This window comes from Mauremys mutica, chromosome 24, assembly GCF_020497125.1.
Source record: "Mauremys mutica isolate MM-2020 ecotype Southern chromosome 24, ASM2049712v1, whole genome shotgun sequence".
In the NCBI taxonomy this organism is placed as follows: domain Eukaryota; kingdom Metazoa; phylum Chordata; order Testudines; family Geoemydidae; genus Mauremys; species Mauremys mutica.
Window position 1 is genome coordinate 643,483 of NC_059095.1, and position 25,248 is coordinate 668,730.

Below are 25,248 nucleotides of genomic sequence, written 5' to 3' on the forward strand. Positions count from 1 at the left end.
CCTGGCCCTGGGTACGCCTATTGCCGGAAGGACGACGGCGGTTTGTGGTCGGTCGCCGGCTATTGTACGGCCGATAGCGTTGCTGGTAGAAGGGCCGGGAGGGTTGCTGTCGGAAGGACCTGCGCTGAGTTGCCGGCGTGTGCATCCCTAGGGTGCGGATGGCAACGCGACCGTCCTTTAGGGTCTGGATCCGGGAATCCGTCTTCTCGGAGAAGAGACCCTGCGTGTCAAACGGCAGGTCCTGCAGTGTGTATTGGACCTCCGACGGCAGGGTGGAGGACTGCAGCCAGGCGATGCGCCGCATCGTCACGCCGGAGGCTAAGGTCCGAGCTCCGGAGTCCGCAGTGTCGAGGGCGGCCGTGATGGAGGACCTAGATGATCTCCTTCCCTCGTCCAACATCGCCGCGAACTCTTGGCGGGAGGCTGTTGGCAGGAGCTCCGTAAATTTCGCCAGGGACGCCATGATGTCGAAGACGTACCTGGCGAGGAGGACCATCTGATTGGCGATACGCATCTGCAGTCCGCCAGCAGAATAGACCTTGCGGCCTAGCAGGTCCATACGCCGCGCGTCCTTCGATTTGGGCGCAGGGGCAGGTTGGCCGTGCCTCTCCCTGTCGTTGACTGACTGCACGACCAACGAGTCCGGGATCGGGTGAGTATATAGATACTCATAGCCCGTGGGAGGGACAGAGTATTTGCGCTCAACCCCACGGGCCGTAGGAGGGATGGACACAGGCGTCTGCCAGAGTGTGGTGGCATTCTTTTGAATCGTCCGCACGAATGGCAATGCGATGGTCACTGGAACCTCTGCCCCAACGACATTCGTTATGGGGTCCTCGTCCTCCTGGACCTCCGCCACTGGTAGAGCCATAGCCGTTGCCACGCGGCGAAGTAGGTCCTGGTGCGCCTTCAAGTCTATGGGCGGAGGCTCCTTGGTCGACGCTGCGGCCACCGCTTCATCAGGCGAGGACGAGGAGGATAAGCCCTGGATCACCGCCTCCGACGATGGATGCGCTGCCTGCTCGTCAGGAGGGTCGGGCTGCGCGTGCCCCTGGCGTTCAGGCGGTATGGAACCCGCGCCTGGTGGCGAAGGGGCCGGTCGGCTGATTGTCGCCTCTGGTACCCTGCGCTCGGACGCCGGGGCTCTCAGGGGGAATGGCACCCCCTGAGCCTCATACTGGGCCCAGGGAACCCAGAAGCCCCACGGCTGTGTCCCCTGAGGATGGCCCTGTGGGGTGGGCGGCGGGTGGCCGTAGCCGTCTGTCCCGGAAGCAACCGACGCGGGGCGGGATGGCCATGGAGGTGCCGAGGCGCTGACGGAGTGCGCCGCGGAATAAGGCAGTCTGTCCCCGGACGGCAGCGAAGATCGATGCTGGTCCGCTCGGTACCGGGATGGCGACCGGGAGCGACGTCCGTCACGGTGCCGGGAGCTCGACCGGTGCCGGGAGCTCGACCTGGATCTGGATCTGCGGTGCCGGGAGCGGCTGCGCGAGTCGCGGTGCCAGGACGGAGACCTCCACCGGTGCCGACGCGACGGCGACCTGGACCTGGTGCGACGCCGGGAGTGCGACCGGTACCGCGATGACGAGCGGTACCGGGACTGCGACCGACGTCGCGACGGCGATCGGTACCACGATGGCGAGCGGTGCCAAGATCGCGAGTGACGTGACGGAGATCTGCCATGGGACCGGGAACGTGACCGGGACCGGGTGTGCCGTCCATGTCGTCTGTCCAGAGAGGGCGGCCGGGTCATTCTGGCCGGCTTTCCCGCCGACACGACAGCCCGCACCGGCGGTGCCGGGGGCCGGAGGCTCGGTGCCTCTAGGAGCTGAATCAGCTCACGTGCCGAAGAGAATGTCTCCGGCGTAGATGGCAGCCGGGGCTCAACCACGGTCGGTACCGGGGAGCGTGGTGGCGCCGGACTCGACGGCCCTTGCGGCGCCGGAGTCAAAGGCCCGGTGCACGACTTGTGCACGGCCACCGCGGGGGCCGCAGGTGGCGCAATCGTTTTCGCCGAGTCCTCAGCGCGGGCCTTAGCAAGCGCCTTCGCCAGCTTATGTCTTTTTGAAGGCGAGAGCGAGCGGTGCCGGGTCTTCGTAGCCGCCTTCTGAGGCTGTGGGGCCGCGGTGCCTGAGCGGCTTGGTGCCGCCGGTGCGCTCTGCACCGAGGAAGCTCGCGGTGCCGGCGTGGACGGTGCCGGGGGCTGGAGCGACGCTTCCATCAGGAGCTGCTTTAAGCGGATATCCCGCTCCTTTCGAGTTCGCGGTTTGAAGGTGGAACAGAGCGAACACTTATCTGTTCTATGTCCTTCGCCCAGGCAACGGAGGCAGGCGTCGTGCGGGTCTCCGACAGGCATAGGCCTCTGGCACGATGCGCAGGGCTTAAAGCCCGGTGCTTTGGGCATGAGCCCGCACCGGGGGAGGCAAAGGGGGAACCCCCCCCCTTTAACCTTATCTAAACACTAACTATCTAACTAACAGAACTGTAAAACTAATCACTAAACTAACTATGTACAAACAAGTAGCGAGAGCTAGGGTTGTGGAGGACAGAGAGCACTCCACAGTTCCAACTGGCCGTCACGGGCGGTAAGAAGGAACTGAGGAGCGGACGGGCCGGCTAGGGTATATAACAGGCGCCATAGCGGTGCCACTCCAGGGGGCGCCAGCCGGCCCGCCAGAGTTGCTAGGGTAAAAAAGTTCCGAGATGCCGTGCACGCGCGGCGCGCACACCTGACTGGAATGCATAGGAGCAATCACTCGAAGAAGAAACCTAGATTCAGTGTGTCCTTGGTAATCCTGTGTGCTATGGTCAGCCAGTCTCTAGTGCCCTGTCCTGTGAAGACAGCTCTCCAGATCAAGTTACAGAGAATAGTACAGGGACCTTCCTATTATTCAGAGCCTGGGAAATTCACTTGGCTCAGCAGCTCCATATTATTTTAACCTCTTTCAAGCACATTATTTTCTTAACATCTAATGAAAGGTTTGAAACCATAATAAGAGCTGGAAAGTTGGTACCTGCTACATAAACCATAACCCTGGAGAATCAGCGGAAGTGCATCCCAGCTTCAGAGCTGGCAACATTCCAGTCTCTTTAACCAGACAATTTGTTGCAGCTGATGTTCTTTCCCCTGGGATTTCAGCCCATAACCAGCATTAACATATTATTTTCACACATGAGGGCACTTACTCTTCTGGGCGAGGGGCCAAGGTATACACATATTTCCAGCCATTAGACACTTCAACTAGGCTCTAGGAATTTTTAGAATCGGTTTGGGAAGTTGACATTAGACATTGTTTCTTTTTTAAGAAGTGTATATTTTAATTATAAATGATAGAAGAAAAAATTCTTAATATTCAAGGAAGTGGAAATCAGACAATGTTCGACTTGGTTATTTATAGTGAAATGAGGGGGAGAAAATGCAATCTGCAATGTTTTATTCCACAATCTCCCACTTATAATTAACTGGGTTTCAGCAGGCTGGGGCAAACAGGCACTTCTGGAATTCTTTGTGTATTTTTACAAAGCATATTTCACGCTCAATTGAAGATTTGAATACACTTGCTGCAAATTCCTGTCAAATTTAATTTATTAATATTTACTGGGAGTGAAGTTTACTTGCAAATTTGGAGAAGCCCTTGAAAATCTGCCTCACATTTCCTATCCCAAGCTTTGCTGCCTCTGGGAGGGATTAGTCATCTATTTATTATTTTTTGTGGCACTGGTTGTGCCAGAAACAGGCTGTAATCTACTAGGGAATGAGTTTAGATTATTTTGGGAATACCCCTACACAAAATGGAAAGTGAAAGGAGGGGCTTTGTTGACACGCCAAATCAATGTTGAGCGCTCACTAGTGCTTCGCAATATTGAGCAACAACTTTAGAGACACAGCTGTCCAGGTGATATCTCAACACATCACACACAGAAAGTATAAAAAATAAAAACAAACATCAATTTGGGCTCCTTGTCACAGTAATCCATGGGAGCCTTGAAAAATGACCTTCTGTGACCCTGCACATCCCGGTAGATGGGCAGAGGAATTTTCTTGAATTAGGCTTCATAGACAATACTTATTTCCTCCTTAGAGATGCTCAGTGCTGCCCACATTTTGAAGGATGTCTCACACTACTCCAGCATCCTGATAGGATGGACCACATCCTAGTAGAGAGCTTGTCTTGTGGAAACCTCTCACCCCATTAACAATAACGCAGACCATCTCTCCTCACATTCGCATAACATTCCTGTGGCAACTGCAGCAATTGTTCACATGAGGAATTAATACTAGGGGAGTACTTAATGCGTTTTTAGCTTTATTTTAACACAGGTTAACAAATTAAAACAAAGACCTACTACCTTGTGATCCAGTAACTCTCTGCAGATCACCAGCAAAGTGTTCTTCAGGCCACCAGTGCCTCACAGACAGCATTTTGACAAGTGCAGCACAACTTGATAGCGAACAATCCACGTGCACGATCCACAGAGACAGGGGTGGCTCTAGACATTTCGCCGCCCCAAGCAGGGCGGCATGCCGCAGGGGGCGCTCTGCCGGTCGCCGGGAGGGCGGCAGGCGGCTCCGGTGAACCTCCTGCAGGCGTGCCTGCGGAGGGTCCGCTGATCCCGCAGCTTTGGGACCAGTGGTCCCTCCACAGGCACGCCTGCGGGAGGTCCACCGGAGCCGCCTGCCGCCCTCCCGGCGACCGGCAGAGCGCCCCCTGTGGCATGCCGCCCCAAGCACGCGCTTGGCGTGCTGGGGCCTGGAGCCACCCCTGCACAGAGATGTTATTAGCCAACAAATAGTGTCATGTGTTTAACTAGTAGATTTCACTAGAGATTAAATCCCAGGTGTATCTGCAAGTCAGTCTGGCCACTAGCACTGAGTGAGCAAAAGCTGGAAGTGTACATGGCAGCTGGTGGTTGCTGTTCCTGTGCCCTCTCTGCAGTTAGAATCCTCTGTTTATGACACCATGGTGAGTTGCTATGGGGAAGACAGTGCTGTTGCAGACAGTTCATAGAGTATCAGAGTTGAAAGGGACCTCAGGAGGTCATCTAGTCCAACCCCCTGCTCAAAGCAGGACCAATCCCCAGACAGATTTTTACCCCAGTTCCCTAAACGGCCCCCTCAATGATTGAACTCACAACACTGGGTTTAGCAGGCCAATGCTCAAACTACTGAGCTATCCCTCCCCCTATGATTTCAGGTGTGGGAATAAGCTTCAAGAATAGATTCTGTTATAAAGAATAGATTCTGAGGAAAGTACGGTAAAAGTCAGAGGATATGGTTGCAGCACTTAGTTGGTTTTAAAGGGTTATGTGAGGCAGAGACTGTCATGTAGGGACATTATTCTCCAGGTGAACTAAAATCTTCACAGGATTCTGCACAAACCACTGGATACCAGCAGAAAAGTTCCCCATAGATACCTGACATTGAGGCAGTGCCAAATCCATGTTTCAGGGAAGAATGTTCTTTTTTTCTTCTCTGCTCTAAGACAAGAAATAAATCTTCAGCAATAAACTATTTTAATGAGACAGAGGGTTACAAGAAAAGAATAAAGAAATTAATTATATCACTTGAATACAGCTCATGTCTTGACCCAGGAGCATGGTAATCACCACAATTAGACAAACCAAGGGTCCACTAGTAGGATATTATTTAAAATAATAAATAATACTTCTCTCTTTATACAGCACTTTTCACCAGTAGATCTCAAAGTGCTTCACAATCTGTAATGTATTTATCCCCACAATTCCCCTGTGAATCCCCATTTCACAGATGGGAACTGAGGAACAGAGAGGCTAAATGACATACCCAAGGCTACACATGAAGTCTGCGGAGAAGCAGGGAATTGAATCTGGGTCTTCTGTACATATTATATATAGGTACATTGTTATATTTGGAAATACATATAGATATTTATGTGTACATGCACACACACACACACACACACACACACACTTCTTTATTTATTTTCAAATATAACAATGTACTTATCAAAACATTCTGGGTATAAGAATAAAATATATAAAACCATTAGCTCAGAATAAATTGTGAGTTCTTTTGTACAATTACCCCAATCCCCAGGCAAAGAGGCTGAAAGAAGAGAAATAACACGTATCTTTTAATGTCAACGATCATCCTCTTTTTCTTAGGTTATGTAAAGGGGGCAGACAGGCTCCCTCAAATTGGCCTATTTTGTAGTAGTTACTATTTTATATTCCACTCCCATATCTCCTCTAGCCCTTCCCTTGCCACATTGACTAGTCCTTGTCTCTGCATCCTCGCATTGTACAGTCTCCTTCTTTCTTCCTTCCCCGATGCCTCTAACTGCTTCCATTATCATCCTCTGGATGTTTTCTGAGTCTTCTGAAGCTATTTTGATATGAGGGGGATCAGCACTTAGTGCAGCATCCAAGAGGACATACTGTCAATTTACAGCATTATCATACTTTCCGTATTACTCCCTTATCCCTTCTTCATACAGTCTGGCATCTCGTTTGCTTTAACTACCCACTGCATACCGAGCTGTCATCTGTCCCCACTGTCCAGAATGATGTTGAGTTGTCTTTCCTAAGAAGTGACTATTAATGCAGCCAGTCAGTGTGTGCAAAGAGTTTAACAGGTCTTTCCAAGGTGCATTACTTTGTACGGGTCTATGCTGAAGTCCATCTACCACTGTGTTGTCCAGTTACCTAGTTCTGTTAGGTCTTTCTGGACACTCTCAAAATTTTCTTTCCCTTTGACTAACCTGAGGAGTTTCCTGAAAAACAGAGCTGTGAGAAATATTGTACTCAGTGTGAATTACAAACACACAAAACCTTACAGAATGTTACCTGGGTACAATCTTAGAATGCATGGTAGCTACCAGTGTCCCAGTGTGAGGCTGAAAGGCTGGCACGGCCTCATCTGTATACATGCCTCCATTCTGTCTGTGGTTTAGACTGACTAAATCAGTCATCACAACCAAACCAGTTTCCTAGACAACAACAAAAAACAACAACCCAACAATAAAGAAACATTCAGCATGCACAACTGTGAACTTTCCCAAATGGCATCAGCTTGTCCAAAGTATTTATAGAGGAAATTTTTTTTTTAAGTTTTATGGAAAATAAAAATGGCTGGCAACTTTTTTGGGAGGAGGGAGGAGATGGACATGGAGGGAAGCAGATTTCCCAGAGAGTTCTGGGAATGTTTGGAAAATGCATTTTACAAATATCTAACAGAAGGAGGTGTATGTATGATTTTCAAGTAACTGTAGGTGAAAAATTAAACATGGCTAGGTTTTATATATATACATACATATATACATATACACATACATACACATATTAGGCGATATACATACATCTATATTTCCTTTCTGCTCTAGAAGGTTTAATCACTGGTCATGGCAGGAGTTTAAAAACTCCCAAATTGTTCTGTCTCTACCCCACCCTCTTAGTTACCAGGAGACTCTCATCCCAGATATCACAAACCCAGTTCCATTAGGGACACCAGGCAGAATAGACGCTGCCCACATAGTTTTACAATAAAAAACAAAGGGGATGAGAAAACTGTCTGTCAGCTCTACTTGCTTTTGTGCATTTATTTTTAAGATAACCCAGCATGTGACCTGTGGCTGTGACCTTGAGATACATCTCCTCCTGTATCCAAGCACCAAAGGGAACACATGCTTTGTTCTCTTTTAAATCTGATTATTATTTAAAATAATTTATATAGCTCCATAAGCATACATAGCAATTTACAAGCACGTACATGGGCCCTACCCCAAGACCATACACCCTGGAGAGGAAAAAGGAGAGGAAGACAAGAAAGAACAGTTTAGGGAAAGAAAAACAAGAGTGGATTCCTCCAGAAGCAGGTGTAAAGAAAGGATTAGAAATGAGCTGGTGGGTAAGAAGGGGAAAACGTGTTGGTGGATAGGGCAGGAGACTGTTGAGGGTAAGGACAGCACAACAAAAGCCATTAAACCAAGCATGTGGAAAGGAGACAAAAGGAGCAGGAAGCCAAGAGAGTTAGGATGACCACAGGGAGCAAGGAGCAGGATTTGGGAGAGGGAGGTACATAGGTGCTGAAAACTAGGGGTGTTGGTTTGAAGTAGTTTCCATCATATACAGGGTTTACAGTTTGGTTCAATGGCTCTCAGCACCCCCACTATACAATTTGTTCCAGCACCCCTGGAGGTAAAGGAATGAGAGCAGAGATATAGGCAAGGATGAGACTATGTGTAGCCATAATAGGGACGGCAGAAATGGGAACCCAGGAGGCTAACAGTGGAGCCCCTTACAAAATTTAGATGATCTCTGTGAATGGTTTACACCAAGACCTGACTCCCCTGTCTAGAGACGGGTAGGATTTATCAGAATTTAATTTCTCTCTTCTTGTTCTATAGTGGGCAGAGTAGCACAGTCGGGCATGTTTTTATGAACAGGATCACATCTCATTATGTCAAGGGGCATATACATTTCCCACCAGAAGTTATTATGGGGAGTCATTATGCCATCACTCTAAGTCAGCAGGAGAATAGGCCCCAACAGACCTCATACTGATTAGTGCTTATCATGAGCAAGCTTATCTTAAAATATTTAGTTAGAAGATACCCATAGGTCTGCACCTTCATTCCTTTTCTAATTCAAACATTAGCAAACTTCAGGAAAATTTTTCTTAAAAAGACTCTCCTTTACAGAGCAGGAAGTTCTGCTAATTGTTACTGCCGCTCTCTCTCTAAGCATCTATATACATAGCACTCATTGCTATACTCTCTGTGGGTCAGATTAAAAAAAAAAAAGATCAGCACTCAACAGCTCCCATTATGACACCTGTGGCCCAGACCTAATGTACTGAGCTCTTTTGAAAGTCTGGCCTAAGATGCCAAATAACCTTATGCAAATGGAGGTGGTTGTTCTTTAACAATGTGACTGCATCACACAGACAGTTGACAGAGAAATCAGAGCAAGAGCACAGATGGATGCTTCTTACTGTAAATGCAAAGCGGGCATCTTTGGTGATATCCCAGTGCCAGGGAAAGACAGAGGAGCGGCGGCGTCTGCGTGAGGACATGCCTGGCCACCAGAAATGCCCTTCTTCCTTGGGAGCCCCAAAGGCATCAGAAACATCATACTCTGCCAGCTCCTGGAAAACCTGAACAAAGAGGAGAGAAGTTGCCATCACATCCCTAAGTACATTGTGCTTCACTGCAGCTCCCTGTTCATTGAGTGGACAGGTGGGAGTGCCCAGAAAGAACAAGATAGAGCCTTGAGCTCTATCTCACCTGGGCAGACGTCAGCTGAAAACCTGTCTTGAGAAGGTAGACGCTCTTATCCACCGTGGCAATGCAGACACAGCTTCCCTTCGCGGCTTTAACTTTGAGGTTCACAACATCACCAGGCCTTGTCTCATTTGCTGAAAGTGCCACTGAAACCTAGGTATTTAAATAAAACTCTCATTATCTCACACAATGTTCAGATGACAAAACTACAAAGAGTAACAAGAGAGGCCATCCTCTCCTCTTCACTGGCAGTGCTGCTGATACCTGGTTTTCAAAGGAGGACTTGACAGTGAATTGCAGACTGTCTGTGACCCCTTCTCCATTCTCCCTGACGTAATACACCAAGAGACGGCCCAGAGGAGCCATGCTGTGAGCCACCATGAAATGGAGGAAGGTCATGCAGACTTCAACCTCCGTTGCAGGGGGGTTGGTAGGTGCTAAATGACAAATTGTACAAAGCACATAGTTATTTGTCAAAGGCAGTGTCCCCCACCCACGAGTACTACCTGACCTGGTGTCCTCCCCTGCAGTGCCCATCTGCTACCAGGTCCGGCATCTGTCCATGTCCCATCTCAACATACTACCAGGCTCAGTATTCTTCTCCCCAGCCAAGTGCTACCAGGCCCAGCATTCATCTGTGCCCCCTCCCACATCCACAACATCCCTCTGTGCCTCCTGCCCCATAAGAACGGCCATACTGAGTCAGACCAATGGTCCATCTAGCCCAGTATCCTGTCTTCCAACAGTGGTCAATGCCAGATGCTTCAGAAGGAATGAACAGAACAGGGTGATTATTGAGTGATCCATCCCCTGCTGTCCACTCCCAGCTTCTGGCAGTTACAGGCTAAGGACACCGAGAGCATGGGGTTGCATCCCTGAGCATCTTGGCTAATAGCCATTGACAAACTTATCTTCCATGAACTTATCTAATTCTTTTTTTAACCCAGCTATACTTTTGGCCTTCACAACATCCCCTGGTAACAAGTTCCACAGGTTGCCTGTGCATTGTGTGAAGAAATAATTCCTTATGTGTGTTTTAAACTTGCTGCCTATTAATTTCATTGGGTGACTCCTGGTTCCTGTGTTACATGAGCGGGTAAAGAACACTTCCTTATCCACTTTTTCCACACCATTCATGATTTTTTAGACCTCTATCATATTCCCTGTTAGTCATCTCTTTTCCAAGCCGAAAAGTCCCAGTCTTCTTAGTCTCTCCTCATATGGAAGCTGTTTCATACCCCTAAATAATTTTTGTTGCCCTTCTCTTTACCTTTTCCAATTCTAATATATCTTTTTTGAGATAGGGTGATCAGAACTGCATGCAGTATTCAAGGTGGGGGTGTACCATGGATTCATATAGTGGAATTATGATATTTTCTGTCTTATTATCCCTTTCCTAATGGTTTCTAACATTGTTAGCTTTTTTGACTGCCGCTGCACATTAAGCAGATGTTTTCAGAGAAGTATCCATAACTCCAAGATCTCTTTCTTCAGTGGTACCAGGTAATTTAGTCCCCATCGCTTTGTATGCATCATTGGGTCTATATTTTCCAATGTGCATTACTTTGCATTTATTAAGACTGAATTTCATCTGCCATTTTGATGCCCAGTCACCAAGTTTTGTGAAATCCCTCTGTAATTCTTTGCAGCCTGCTTTGGACTTAACTATCTTGAGTAATTTTGTATCCTCTGCAAATTTTGACACCTCACTGTTTACCCCTTTTTCCAGATCATTTATGAATATGTTAAACAGCACTGGTCCCAGTACAGATCCCTGGGGGACACCACGATTTACCTCTCTCCATTTTGAAAACCCCTCAGTGTTACACTTCCCCCGTCCTGCCCTGAGCATTACCAAGCCCAGCATCTCTTTCCGCTCACATACTACCAGTGCCAGCATCCTTTTCCCTGCACCCCTCCATATCTCCAATTGCTACTAGCCCCAGCATTCCTGGTCACTTTCCCTCCCAGCACTACCAGGTCTGGTGTCCTTCCTTCCATCTGAGCGCTACCAGGCCTAGAAGTCCTATCCCTACCACCCCAGCCCTGCCAGGCACAGCATATCCCATGCCCTAAGCGATATTAGGGTAAGAGCAGATTTACCATTTACAGTAAAAGAACTTTATATGTCAAAGTGTGCATAAAATTTAATGTGCACCCTTCCACACATTCATTCTGTGCCCTTTAGCATGAGCAAGGAACAGCTAAGGGGCTTAACATTAAGCAGGTTTGTCTTCACTAAGAGGGAAGCCCTCATTCTAGATAAGGGGGAGGATTAGCACTTTTGTTGCTAGGTTAAGATTTTAGCTACTGACCTGTTCCTGGGAAATGAGTGACATGGATGTTCTTATCAAAGGGGAATGTGGCTCTTTTGCTCCTTTGCTGTGTGATGTTACCAGGCTGCAGCCCTGAAAGGACAATATTACCTCGCGATGCAACTTCGTAATGTAGAGTGAAATTACATGGACACGTTGACTTCACTGCGATCTGGGCCTCCTCTCCCACCTGGGCAAAGAGACATAGCAGCCAGGGGTCAGGTTTGTTATAATGAACACTGCATACCCTTTTTATTATCTGTAAAGCACAGAACAGCAGTTGGGGATGAGCATCACACACAAGACATGGCTCCTACCCCAAGGAAGAGAAAGTTACATTCACATTGAACAGTCTGGTGTATTCCCCCCATGACAAAGGAGCACCTGTGGGCAGCACTTTGGTCCCTGGGAGTCTAACAGGAGGATTAGGTGCAGGAGCTATATGGATTAGTGTAAGGAATAAAGGAATCTCTGGAATCCTGAGGGTTAAGGACTTTGGCACAGAGCAGCTGTCAGAATGGGTTGAATTTTAGACACCCCTTTACAAGGTTCAGATCTCACAAGGGGCAGGGAGGAGGTATTATATGGGCTCTGCTGTTTAATTGAGATTACACATGGTGATTACTGTAATGTGCAGATGGTAATTTATACACAACAGGCCTGTCCTGAAATAAATCAGGAAAATCTGAAGTGGGAAGAAAGTTCATTTATGATGTTGACTCTATGAGCCACATGAAACAAACAGACATGAGGAGTGCTTCCCTTTCCCAGGCAGATACACCTAGTATCTGCAAGAGGTTTCAAAGCAGTGCACTTGTTTTCAGCACTGTCTCTGCACTTCCAGTAGGTGGAAAAGAGCAAGCTGTACCCTACCCAGGACTATTGTCCTTACAGGAATTCCCATGAGGGAGGGAGTTCTTTGAGGGTTGGCTGTCACCACTGCCATTCCCCAGAGGACAGGTCAGCATCTTTTCAAGGCCAGGGAGTCACTGACTTGTCACTGGCTGACAATGCCTTCTGTGGGGCAGAGCAGCACTTCATCAGCAGTACAAGCTTCTTCCTTTTGGGATTTGGGAACTGACACGTGTTATTGCGAGGCCATATTTCTTCCCACACAGAACTGTCTGCAGCTCCAAGCCATCCTCATCCATTTAAGGTACAAAATCATGTTCAATTAATGCTGAAAATGGAGTAACAAACCTGAATCCGAATGAAATATTTTGAGAAGCCTCTCTCTTAAGTGCTAACAGTCCCACCTCCCTACTGCATGCACATGGTGCAAACCAAAACTGTGGCACAGGAAGTGAAAAGCCACCAAATGGTTAAATGCAGTGAAAATGCAGAAGGGTCCAGAGAAAGAGCCTTATGATGTTAAATATTTGAGGCATTTAGAGTTCCTGAGAGCAAAATGATGAAACTGTTCATGAAAAAAATACGTAGTTAATTGGAACACCCAGTAAGAACTGGCAGAGCTGAAGAAATGGTTCCCACATCAGCTGGTCACACAATTCCTTGCTTTCCCACAGCAGAATTAGTTCTAATCAGGTTATAATAAGAACAATGTGTTCAGATTAGTAGTGCATAATCCCCTTTCCATACCTCAGAAATCTTGTAAAAGATTAATTAGCCATTAAACTGCCATCAAATGCAACCATAAAACTCCCTTATTTGGCTACACTGACTCTGAAACTCAGCCTACTAGGCCTGCTGATTATATAGTAGTAGGTCAGATATATGGACCACCAGATCCCAAAGTATTTTACAAAGCATATATACAAACCCATCACTGACATGCAGCCTCTTCTGGGGTGGAAAGCAGCACTTAAATGGTAATCAGCACAACGAAAAGGGTGAGAAATTCTGGCTATGGACAAATCTACTCTTAGTATACATATCATGAAAACTTTTACACACAGAAGGGAAGCTCAGTTTTTAGGGTCTCCCCCCAAAAGTCACGACCCTCTCTAATAGAAAAATACAAGATGCTTGGTGTATTTACCTTTGGGAGGTAATTCAGTAAAGGACTGAATTGATACTGCTGGGATTCAGACTCTTAATTCCAAGGAGACTAGACAGTTCCAATCTGGGAATTAGGTGATTAATTCATCCCACTCTGGCTTCACTTCAAATCAATTGGCATTTGTTGATTTGAACCAAAATCTTAATATCATTGTCATTTTTACTATCCAATTCATACAGACTTTAAGGTGTGGGGAGCTAATTTGTGATCTGAGCTCTGGAGTGCAGTGGGTCTCCACTGGGGATCAAAACTCTCTCTTCACCCACTTCTATACTTTAGGAAACATGGTACATTCTCAGGGGCAGGTAAGGCAGGCAGCACCTAGTAGTGAAGTAGGTCATGGCTAAAGATGGGTCAGTGTCTAAAGTGAAGCCTCTTAAGGTCTGCCATGGATACAATAATAGGCTATGGCCCCCAGGTATATCTGGAAATACTTCATTAGGACAACAAGTATGAATGAGCCAAGAAATACAGACGTATCATAATGTAACATTAAGCTGTCCTACCTGGAAAGGCTTGTCTGGTGCTTGGAGCTGGATATGGCACTTGCTAGGTGAGTACCAGCTGCTGATAGACAAGTAGTTTGGCAGATATTGGTCCCCTGCAGGTTTCCCATCAATTGCTGTCACTTTGGTCTTAAGAAAAAATGCATCTGAATGTTATTCACACATAGAATGCTGGGCTCCTGTCCCTCCCTATCATGCAGTTCTCACCACCATTCCCATTCCAGACACTGCCCCTTCCCACTTTCTCTCACTCACTTTCTACTGAGATGTTTGAAACTTACTCTTAATGCCACTCTGTATTTGATCTACTTAGAGCAGACAACTCTATCCTGTTATTATTATTATCGTCAGTTCTATTGGCAACATGGGGTTGGATAAATATTCACTACAGTTCAAAGGTGAAAGTTTAAGTCTGAGCTAAAAAGCTTCCCAGTGTCACTACAGAGACAAGGTGGGTGAGGTAATATCTTTTACTGTTGGTGAAAGAGACAAGCTTTCAAGCTCACACAGAGCTCTTCTTCAGGTCACTGACTGATTTCCCATTTTTAGCACCAATTCACAAAGTGCACGTTTGACAAGATTAGCTCTATTAAAGCCCATTAATCCAATAAAGAGCTTTTACCCACCTCCAGCCAGACATACTGGGCAGCTGTAGGAATAGAGGGGATTTCAAACTCCACCAAGCCTCTTCTGGATACCAGTTCACTTGTGTAAACGTTATCCTTTGGAGTTAACTCAGCTTTGATTCGAATTGTGACCCCGTCAGCAGGGCTCCCGTCAGGGTAAGTGACTTCTACCTAAACAGTCATTTAATTAATAAAACAAGCCATTTCATGTTATTAGTAATTCCACACAATTATAAAACTCAGCACCAGATAAAAGGAACATCTCAGCACATGGTGTATAACACATTAGGATAAATTGCACATATAGCCTTTTTATCAACCACCCTGAGTGTCCCCATATCTCCTACCTTACCTTCCCTTTGTAGGGTAGGCCAGGTTTGAACTGCTTCCTAGTATCCTTAGTATACTTGATGTCAATCAGCTGTTTCTGAACAGGCGTTGAGTCATCAAACGTGACCTGCTTGCTCCCATCAGAACTGGTCACAGTGGCCCAAATATTGACCGTGCCTCGGAAATGCTCTGGGACATCAGCTGGCATCATGTCTCTCACACACACATCGAAAACAGCAGAGCCATCAATCTACCAGCCAGGCCGAGGAAGGAAAACATTACTCACCATGTGCAGTTAAAAAAGTGTTTCTGGTCAAATACAGAACATGGGGCTTGCTTTCTTTAGGGGGCGATGGGGTATTTCTTTGTTTTATTTTAAAGGGTCTTGGGTACGGGGACACATTCCCTAAGGGAGAAAACAACCAGCAACATATTTTGTGTGTTCTTCATCCATAATCTGTGATAACACCGCCCCAACCTCCATCACTCCCACACATTCTTCCCATCAGTATACTCTAAAACACCTAGCACTCTGTTAGCACTGTCTCATTAAACACCCCTCTTCCAAATATTGACACAATCAGATAACATGTGAAATACTCTAGTATTTTTAGTATGTAGAGCTCAGGTAACACATTTAGACCCTGATTCTGCATTGCTGAATCAAAGGGAGCTCTGGTATTGACATCAAAGGGTGCAGATCAGGCCTTTCTATTGCCGCTGATTTAATGATCCCTCTCACCTCTATAGTTTTGAGGACAGGGTGTCCCACTTCATGCCGGTAGTACCCCACTCCATTTATAGTCATGTTGACAGTTAACTTTCCTGTCACTGGTTTCCCAAACGTGTATCTGAAATAGAAGAAGCAAGATAATGAAAACCTCAGATTGGCTCCTCTCCATTTTCTTGATTAACCCCATGCTGGATCCACAATGCCTGCATACCTAGAACTCAGAAAATAAAAGACACCACAAGAGGCTATTTCTAAATGCCAATTGTTAATATCTCAGTGAAAGTTTTTACATTAGAAACTTCCGAACAGTTGATCTAAACTAAAACTAGACTGAAAACAGAAAGATCCTGTCTCCAGCTTTGCAGGCTTCTGTACACAGAGGCATCCAAACTAACAGAAAAAAAACAGGAGTACTTGTGGCACCTTAAAGACTAACAAATTTATTTAAGCATGAGCTTTCGTGAGCTACAGCTCACTTCTTCGGATGCATAGAAACTAACAGAGACGATCTGACTTGAAAGTCAGATTAATCTCAGGCTCCATCTGTTTTAGGATTTTTTTAAAACTCAGCACAATCCTCTTCTAATTTCTATATTTTCTTTTTTCTGTTGAAAAAAAATCAGCACGTAGGCTCCTCCCCAATACAAACATTTCATGTTCATTCTGAGAAGAACAGACAGCTACTTTTAAAAGTTTCAGTGGAAACAATTCTTTTTCAAATTTAAATACCAGCATCTGCAATTCAGACATAGCAGTCTTATGCCAGCACAATGATGAGAACCAGAAAGTGAAACTGAGCAGTCTAGGAGCACTCTCCCAGACAGAGTGAAATGCAAAAAATAAACAAACCGCAGAAATGGTGGAAAGTGCATTCAATGTTATAATAATTTAAACATGAAATGATTTAAAGAACAAAGATGAAGACTTTTTTTTCCATACCACACAACTTTTAACTTGAAAAGGTTTCCCTTTAAGAGGAAAGTTTATCTGTGCTTAGATGAAAATTTTCTTTCTTTGAGCAATGAGGTCTACGGATTTGTTACAATGGGTACTTCAGCCTGCTTGTAGTTTGAGGGCAGAACTAGACCTGTCAGTCATCAGCAGCAGGGAACTGTCCCACCCACAGGAGTTCCGCTCTGACTTCATTGAGACAACTTTCACAGTCAGGATAATTCTATTCTACTTTTCTAAATTACAGATGACTCAAAGAAAGGACATTTTTAAATAAGCACAGATAAATGTTCCTATCTTCATTGTGCTAAATGCCATAGATCCATTACAATGGAATTTTCACAGCAGTGTACCACTAGAATGGGCAGCAGGATTATCTTTTAAATATGGACTGCCAAAATTAGGTATATTATATACTGCATCTTCCCCTGGACAGTTAGGCAAGACTTCTGCAGAAAAAGGGCACTGGTTAAAGACTGGATGATCAATATGTACCATTTGGTGAATTGCTGGCAACATGGCTGCCTAGCAAATCTCATGACAAGAGATATGACTCTTCTGCCCTCAGATTGTCAGTATTCCCAGTTCCCACAGTGCAGACTTTGATGCTTGACAAAAGAAAGAGTATTTCTTGCATTTACTTTGGGAATGAATGCTATGACAGTTGTGAGTACTACCTCTCTGAATTAAGAGTACAATACTAGTCTCATCTGAGACTGCACAACTCCATAAACTCATCTGATTGAAAATAAATAGTTAATTGGTAGTCCACTTTAATGGATAGGAAGTATATGATACCTCCCACAATGACTCAATTGAGAAAGTGCTTTAAGGACCAGAATGAGGTTCCAAAGTTGTGCTTTATAACTTCGGAGGGGCTGGAATCAGGATAGGTCTCCTAAGAGGATATTTAATATCAGGTTTTGCACAAAACTTTATTTTCTTGAACATAATGAGAATGTTATAGTATAGAGATGTGACCTTTTGTTTGAATGTCCTCAAGTATCCATATTAGAGGCCTCTTGGAGGAATCCAAGGTTATGTTTCATTTGTCCAATATGGTACTTTTTTATTTGCTGACTTACTTCCTTCTAGAGTCCAAGAGTGATAATCAGTTCATCCCTATATCTATTTTGAACCTAATTTATATATTGCAATAGCAAACTTCCTCTTTGAGGCAGAGACACTGAAAGATCCAATGTTAAGTTAGTCAGGCCATAGAGAACTACAGCCTCTTCAGGCAGAAAGGCATAAACAAACAGTGTCAATCCCCTCTCTCTTTCCTATCTTTGATATGGTCCTGGAGAGAAGAAGCAAAGGTGGGGAGGTATATAGCAGAGATCTTGCCCAGCTTTGGAGAGATCATCCCTTACCTCATATCTTAGGTCCTGACACATGGAGAGGTCATAGGGCACTTTATTGTTGTTTGCAGATACCAGAAATCAATCACCAGTCAATCAAAATTACTTACAATAAATGAGGATACTTCTGGCTGCAGCTTCCACTCTGTTTAATCCAACTTCTGTCATGAAAGCCTTGGTGTTCTTCCAACACCCGCTAAGGGGGTGAGGTAGGAGACACAGACCATTCATTTTACCTTTGCCTTCCTCAGCCTCGCTTGCTCCCTGAAGCCTGCAGGGGCACCAGCTGCCTCAAACACCTCAGAAGTGGAAACAGAGCTGAGGGAAGCATCTCCGCAAATAACAAATGCAATCCTGGGACATGACTAGGAATTAGATGGACATATTATTGAGCCTAACCGTTAGTCAGAAATTTGAAATAAAGTTTGGAATTTCCCTCAGAAAAGCTCTTCAGCTGGGAAGGATGGATAAGCCACCAGTGGCTGGGGAAGCAGATAAGACTGCAAGGAACTTCAGGAGGTGAGGCATTCCTGTGCTGGCAGTGACTGACTGGTCTGGTTTTGCCCCCAAACTGCAAGAAGGCTGAAGTACCCATTGTAATGGATCTGTGGACCTTAGCATGATGAAGAATTGCTATGGTGCTAAACCAAACATTAGAGCAGCTTCCCCTTCCTCCAGAGACCTTATGCATGAAGGATTCACTCAACACACAGTACAGCATACAATCAGAGATGTGTATGCAATGGAGGAATTAGAAACTTTATTACAGAAGCCAGGAGACCACGGGTACCTGAGCATCACATTCAAATGTGCAGTGACAGGAAAATCATCTGACAATGCTCTGAAATCATGCTGGAACATTTGGGGGATGAGACACATGCTCCCTCTGAGCGTAGATGATTGCATTATCCCACAGCTACACAGCAACCTATAAAATATGGGACTGTATCTGTAACATACCCCCTACCTGGCATGGACAGTTCCCTTTTCACAAGTCGCAAGATCTCGGATATAGAGAGGTGAGTCAATCAACAGCTCAAATTTTGGTAACACTAAAATGGAGCAAAAAAGAGAAGAGGTATTTTACAAACATCTTAGAATCCAGGATGTACTAATAGCTATAAATCTTTGACAAGATCCCTTCTTGTGGTTGGAGCACTGCAGGCAAGGCGAAGACGCACAGCCTTGAATAGAGAACGAAAGCAACATATCAATATCAGCTGATGCATCAAACCAGAATCCTACTAGCAAGGTGCTATTAAGTAACCATTCCCTAAAACGAGTTAGTGATCAGCTGCCCCACATCCATATATCACGTTCCCATATGGAGGATCCGAGCTACAGAACTGAACCCAAAAAACTTCATTTAGGAGCTGGGTGGCAGGCACAATGTTTCGCTTCTTGGAGTGAGGAGCAGGAGCACCTTGCATTACCTGCAGTACCTCCCACCGCCATTTCAGGAATAGGTCTGATGATGAGCACAGTATAAATACCTCAGTGGACAGGGTCAGATATTGCACATGGGGACCTGGGGGGAATAATCCCCATTTCTCACCAGCCAGAGGGACTTTGAGATAGGGCAGGGGGCCTTAAGAGCAAAAATAAGAGAGGGGCGATGATTAGGAATTCTGAGGGTCCCAAGATGGGATCTGGTGAAGGAAGGAAAAAACTTAGTGATTGACTTAAAATAACTTTAACTGTTTTTCCAAAATAAAGTGAAGTCTTTGTTACCTATATACATGGATTGTGCCACATGAGGATGAATATAAACCCCTATATATTATAAAAGATATCAACTGTAGCGGGATGGTCACCTGCTCCTGCCCTGAAGGGCTTGAAATCAGCCCTGGGAGAGGGTTTAGACAGTGAGGGGGCTGCTGCTAGGAAAGCAGCAAGCCTTGGTGGATTGGGGAAACAGCCACAGCTGTGGCCATGCCCCAATCAGGCCACAGCTGGCCTGTATAAAAAGGGCAGTGGGCCAGGAGCAACAATCTCCCTCTAGCTGAGGAGAGAGATGGACCTAGCTGCCTGAGTGCTAAAGGGTACTGGAGTGAAGCAGGGCTGTGGAAAGGCCAGAGGAGCTGGGGAGCTCCGGGCCAGAAACTCCCCAGGCTGCAGGGCCTTGTACAAGGTCTCTGGAGGTACTGGGTTGTAGAGAAAGGCAGCAGGTACAAAACCCCCTTGCCTGTGATGAGTGGCTTATACTGCAGTCTGCCCCAGGGAGCAGGGGCTAGTTGGTGACTGGCAGTAGCCTATGACTGAGGCGAGGTGGGGGTTCCCCGGGGAGGGGAGACCCTAAGAATGAGGGGTTACTGCCAAGGACAAGCACCCCGGGTTTGCAAGAGGCACCAAGGGGCAGCAGGTTTAAAACAAATAAAAGGAAGTTCTTCTTCACCCAACGCACAGTCAACTTGTGGAACTTCTTACCTGAGGAGGTTGTGAAGGCTAGGACTATAACAGCGTTTAAAAGGGAACTGGATAAATTAATGGGGTTAAGTCCATAAATGGCTATTAGTCAGGATGGGTAAGGAATGGTGTCCCTAGCCTCTGTTTGTCAGAGAATGGAAATGGATGGCAGGAGAGAGATCACTTGATCATTGTCTGTTAGGTTCACTCCCTCTGGGGCACCTGGCATTAGCCACTGTCAGAAGACAGGATACTGGGCTAGATGGACCTTTGGTCTGACCCGGTATGGCCGTTCTTATGTTCAGTCCTGGGAGGGACACAGAGGCCAAGCGGTGGCAGGACACTGGCCTGCAGAGGGTGCGCCAATAGCTGGAAAAGAGCTAATTCCCAGATGACCAGCAGGAGGCGCTGCAGGGGTGAATCGCCGCACTGCTACATCAGCTAAGAGTTTGGTTAAGTTTCAAGGGTCCATTTCCTGCCACATGTTACATCTGACAGGAAATTTTTCTTCTGGAATTTTTGATACATCATTTCTTGATTATTTCAGCTCAAATAAAAAATATTTCATCGTGTCAGTATTCTGAATATTTTTGGGATTATGATCAAAGTTGACTTGCAGGCAATAACTCACCATATTTCTGAACTTCAAAGGATTTGTTGTATGCATGCCCTTGCATTTCAGCAAAGATAAACCACTCGCCAAATACTGGCTGATCAGACAAAGGGAAACTCATATTTACAATACCTAGGAGAGAAGAAAAGACACTGTGAGCCCTCTCTGAGTATCAGACAATCTCTGTAAACCTTTATTTCAATAAAAAACCCCAAAAGGCAGAAATTAATGTTAGCTAGCAGAGGAAAATAAAGTTATGCTAAACTGTAACAGGCAGAAATTTACCACAACAAAATGGCTTCAGATTGCTCCATTCTATCATCCGAGACCCCCGAGGATCCTAAAAAATGGTTTAGGACAAAAGACATTATCACAAAAAAGGTAAATTTCACTAGTACTTTTAACTGTCAGCTTGCAACAAACAATTTCACTTTCACACAAATAATTAGCATCAATCTTCTACAGAACAATAATAATCCATGGCTTGGGATATTTTGTGTCAGCACAAAAGCCAGTCAGTCAGTTAACAAAAGTACACACCATGGGGTCAGCTCTTCCATTTCTTGTCAGATAAAGAAATTAGTTAAAAGAGGATAGTCAAAAAAAAAAGGGTCCCTCATTCCCGTCAAAACAAAGAAAAAAGGAAGAGGGGTATATGAGTAATCTAGCAAAATCTCTCCATCTCCATGCATTTCAAATGAATCCATTACCATAAGTCTGGGTGCAAAGATAATCATATTACCCCAGCCAGGTGCAGCATAGGAATGTATGTGCACAAGGAAAATGAGAGAGATGGGTAAAGTTGTTATATTCATAAACCTCAGTGGATGCAACCAATTTGTTCAGTTTTCCCTTGAAGAGGCATTTATGGGAAAACATTCCTGAACTCCAAGCAGAGATGGTGATGATAGATTTGGCAGAGAATGAACTTGCGACCTGCTCCCTTCAGAGAGGCCTCAGTGACCCTGTGTAATGATCCCACTTGCTAAATGGTGGATACTCACGACTATGTAGGCTTCAATCTGAAAGAAACAAAGAATAAAAACACCCATGAGACAAAGCCATATTTTTCTATCTCGTGAGAAGCTGTGAGGCTAGCATAAGCAGGGTATGCCACAGAGCTTCTGGCCCCTGCATGTTGGTGCAGAAGGGACACGTAATATCCACTCATGTGAAGAGCAGTTTGGTCAAACAACCATTTCACTCAAACATCTGACTTGAAAACTGGCCCTTCAGACCTCTGGTTAAGTGATTGATCCTGGCCTCTGAGTGCTCCCAAAATATCAGTGTCAAAGTGCTAGTCCCTCAACCACTCCTCCTCCACAGCTGCTTTAGCCTAATTATGTTTTATTCCACTACAGTATTACACCTACACAAAGCAATTAAAGATTATCACTTACTTCTACCCTTTGGCTACAATGTGACCAAATTCAGAAACTAAACTTAAAACTACAACATCTTAGCAAACACATTTATTATAACAACCCATAGTAGGAGATACCAGAGCAATTGAAGATGAAGGGAACAGCCACTCACTATATTGCTGTGTAACTCCATGTAGGTGTGTGAACACTTACAACATTTTACAATGGGAAGGAAAGCTAGTCACTTACCTTCTCATTGATCGGTCGCAGGTCAGAAGTGACCATAAACAGGTTTATCAGCACTATAAAGGGAGAAAAGGGAAAATTCATTAATCATCAGAGCTAGTACTTAACAAGAGTTGTGGTCTCAGGGATTATTCTTAAAAGGAGTTCTCGTCTAAGTATTAAAGTTTTTGCATGCAAAAGTGGAAACAGGTTCACAGAGGCTACTTTACCTTTCTGCTTGGGTTTATAGACAGGCTTGTCAGTCTGGATGAACACCGATGTCCCTTTGCTATCTATGGTTACTGTGGTATAGTTATGAAAGATGTAACCTTCCTCCGTTAGGTGCCGGTTTCCCCAGACTTTTAAATGTGCTTGTCCACGAAGCCCTGAAGGCACCTAGAAAAGAGACCATGAGGTGGGGAAGAAACAGGACTTGAAGAGTCTTTGTGCTTACAGGGGAGAACATAGAATCATAGAATTGGAAGGGGCCTCGAGAGGTCATCTAGTCCAGTCCCCTGCACTCAAGGCAGGACTAAGTATTATCATGGTTTATTCATGTCAAAGTCTCAGCAGCAAAACTGATACAAATTACCACCCCATCTAAAGATGAAGGGAAGAGACACCCACTAAATCTGTGTGTAACTGTGTGTGAGTGCACGCGTGGTCAGTAGAAAATGCAAAACACAGACATTTTAGAGTTATAAGGCAAGCTTTAAGAGAGGCATAGTTATGTCAGTATCATAACATGAAGCCCTCTCTCCTTTCCTCCATCACCCAAAGCAAAGCAGTCTCTGACCTGCCTATGCATCTTCTGTTGACCTGAACTCCCCGAATTCTAGCTAATCAGGTTCAGGAACTAAGCAGTGAAATCTTCCAACAGTTTAAGACAGTGATTCTCAAACTTTTGTACTGGTGACCCATTTCACATAGCAAGTCTCTGAGCGCAACCTCCCTTATAAATTAAAAACACTTTTTTATATATCATTATAAATGCTGGAAGCAAAGCAAGGCTTGGGGTGGAGGCTCGCGATCCCCCACGTAATAATCTCGCAACCCCCTGAGGAGTCCTGACTCCCTGTTTGAGAACCCTTGGTTTAAGATCTTTACCCTGTTCTTAAAATTAGGGTTACATTGATGTTTAAAAAAAAGCCCATCATAATGGTATGCAACTTCCAGGAGCAGGATAAAGGGAAAGAGGTGACCCAATAGAGCAGGGAAATACAAGTAAGGTCACATGTGCACTAGAGACCATCTCTGAAGACATTTGAAGAGCACACCCTTTCCTTATCATACAAGGCCAGATTCTATGGTTGGTGTTAACACATCTTGGGACCCAGCAGTGATCAGAAAGGAAGAACACTTCTTATGTTCTTAATAGGAGAACTGATCAGAGTTTGAGTACAATGGGACAATTTTATTATTTTACTTTTTCAAGTGACTCATAACACCACCGTGACCTTGCCTGGTTCTGTGCTACATGTCAACAATGTAATGTAGTTGAAAGAAAGGCTAATATCATTCTGGGGTGTATTTAAAAATATATATATATATTAAGGCAATGATACTATAAAATGTTAACATACTACATTGTGCATTAACATTACTTACTACATTCTGGGGTGTATTAACAGGAATGTCTTGTGCAAGATTCAGGAGGTAATTGTCCCACTTTACTCAACACTGGTGAGGCCTCAGCTGGAGTATTATGTCCAATTCTGAGCACCACACTTTATGAAAGAGGTGGATAAATTGGAGACAGACCAGAGGAGAACATCAAAAATGATAAAAAAATTTAGAATACCTGACCTGTGAGAAAAGGCTAAAAAAACTGGGCATGTTTAGTCTTGAGAAAAGAAGACAATGGGGAACTTCATAAAAGTCTTCAAATACATTAAGGGCTATTATAAAGAGAATGGTGATCAATTGTTCTCCATATCCACCGAAGGTAGGACAAGAAGAAAAGGAGTTAACGTGCAGCAAGGGAGATTTAGATTTAATATTAGGAAAAACATTCTAACTATAAGGTTAGTTAAATTCTGGAACAGGCTTCCAAGGGAAGTTGTGGAATCCCTGTCATTGGAGATTTTTAAGAATAGACTGGAGAAACACCTGGCAGGGATGGTCTGGGTATTTTTGGTCTTGCTTCAGTCCATGGGGCTGGACTTGATAACCTCTTGAGGTCTCTTCCTGTCAGGGCCGGCTCCAGGCACCAGCTTAGCAAGCAGGTGCTTGGGGCAGCCACTCCGGAAAGGGGCGGCAGGTCCAGCTATTCGGCGGCAATTTGGCGGAGGGTCCCTCACTCCCGGTCAGATCGAAGGACCTCCCGCTGAATTGCCGCAGATCGCGATTGTGGCTTTTTTTTTTTTTGGCTGCTTGGGGCGGGAAAACCCCTGGAGCTGGCCCTGCTTCCTGCCCTACATTTCTATTCTATTTCTGGCCAGCACATTTGACTAATAAAGCTACAGCATGCTGAACATGGATCCACAAACAGAACTGCTATTGCTGTCAGTGGGAAAGTCAAGGCAGATGGCAACCCGT

General features: G+C 45.3%; 1 protein-coding gene across 9 annotated transcripts in view; it reads right to left on the reverse strand.

The window, feature by feature from the left end:
- The window catches only part of CPAMD8 (C3 and PZP like alpha-2-macroglobulin domain containing 8), a 176,102-nt gene extending 153,059 nt beyond the window's left edge, over positions 1-23,043 (reverse strand). For all 9 annotated transcript variants that reach the window (XM_044998519.1, XM_044998518.1, XM_044998520.1 and 6 more), the window contains exons 1-16: positions 22,941-23,043; positions 22,735-22,787; positions 22,126-22,143; positions 21,407-21,461; positions 21,140-21,253; positions 19,070-19,154; positions 15,800-15,908; positions 15,080-15,307; positions 14,728-14,898; positions 14,102-14,230; positions 11,576-11,765; positions 9,525-9,697; positions 9,264-9,413; positions 8,972-9,133; positions 6,826-6,968; positions 5,416-5,478 (exon numbers count right to left, since the gene is read on the reverse strand). In XM_044998519.1, coding sequence (XP_044854454.1) covers positions 5,416-5,478; positions 6,826-6,968; positions 8,972-9,133; positions 9,264-9,413; positions 9,525-9,697; positions 11,576-11,765; positions 14,102-14,230; positions 14,728-14,898; positions 15,080-15,307; positions 15,800-15,908; positions 19,070-19,154; positions 21,140-21,253; positions 21,407-21,461; positions 22,126-22,143; positions 22,735-22,770 — 1,826 coding nt within the window. In that variant the 5' untranslated portion in view covers positions 22,771-22,787; positions 22,941-23,043. The remainder of the gene's footprint in view (positions 1-5,415; positions 5,479-6,825; positions 6,969-8,971; positions 9,134-9,263; positions 9,414-9,524; positions 9,698-11,575; positions 11,766-14,101; positions 14,231-14,727; positions 14,899-15,079; positions 15,308-15,799; positions 15,909-19,069; positions 19,155-21,139; positions 21,254-21,406; positions 21,462-22,125; positions 22,144-22,734; positions 22,788-22,940) is intronic.
- Positions 23,044-25,248: the final 2,205 nt, after the last annotated feature.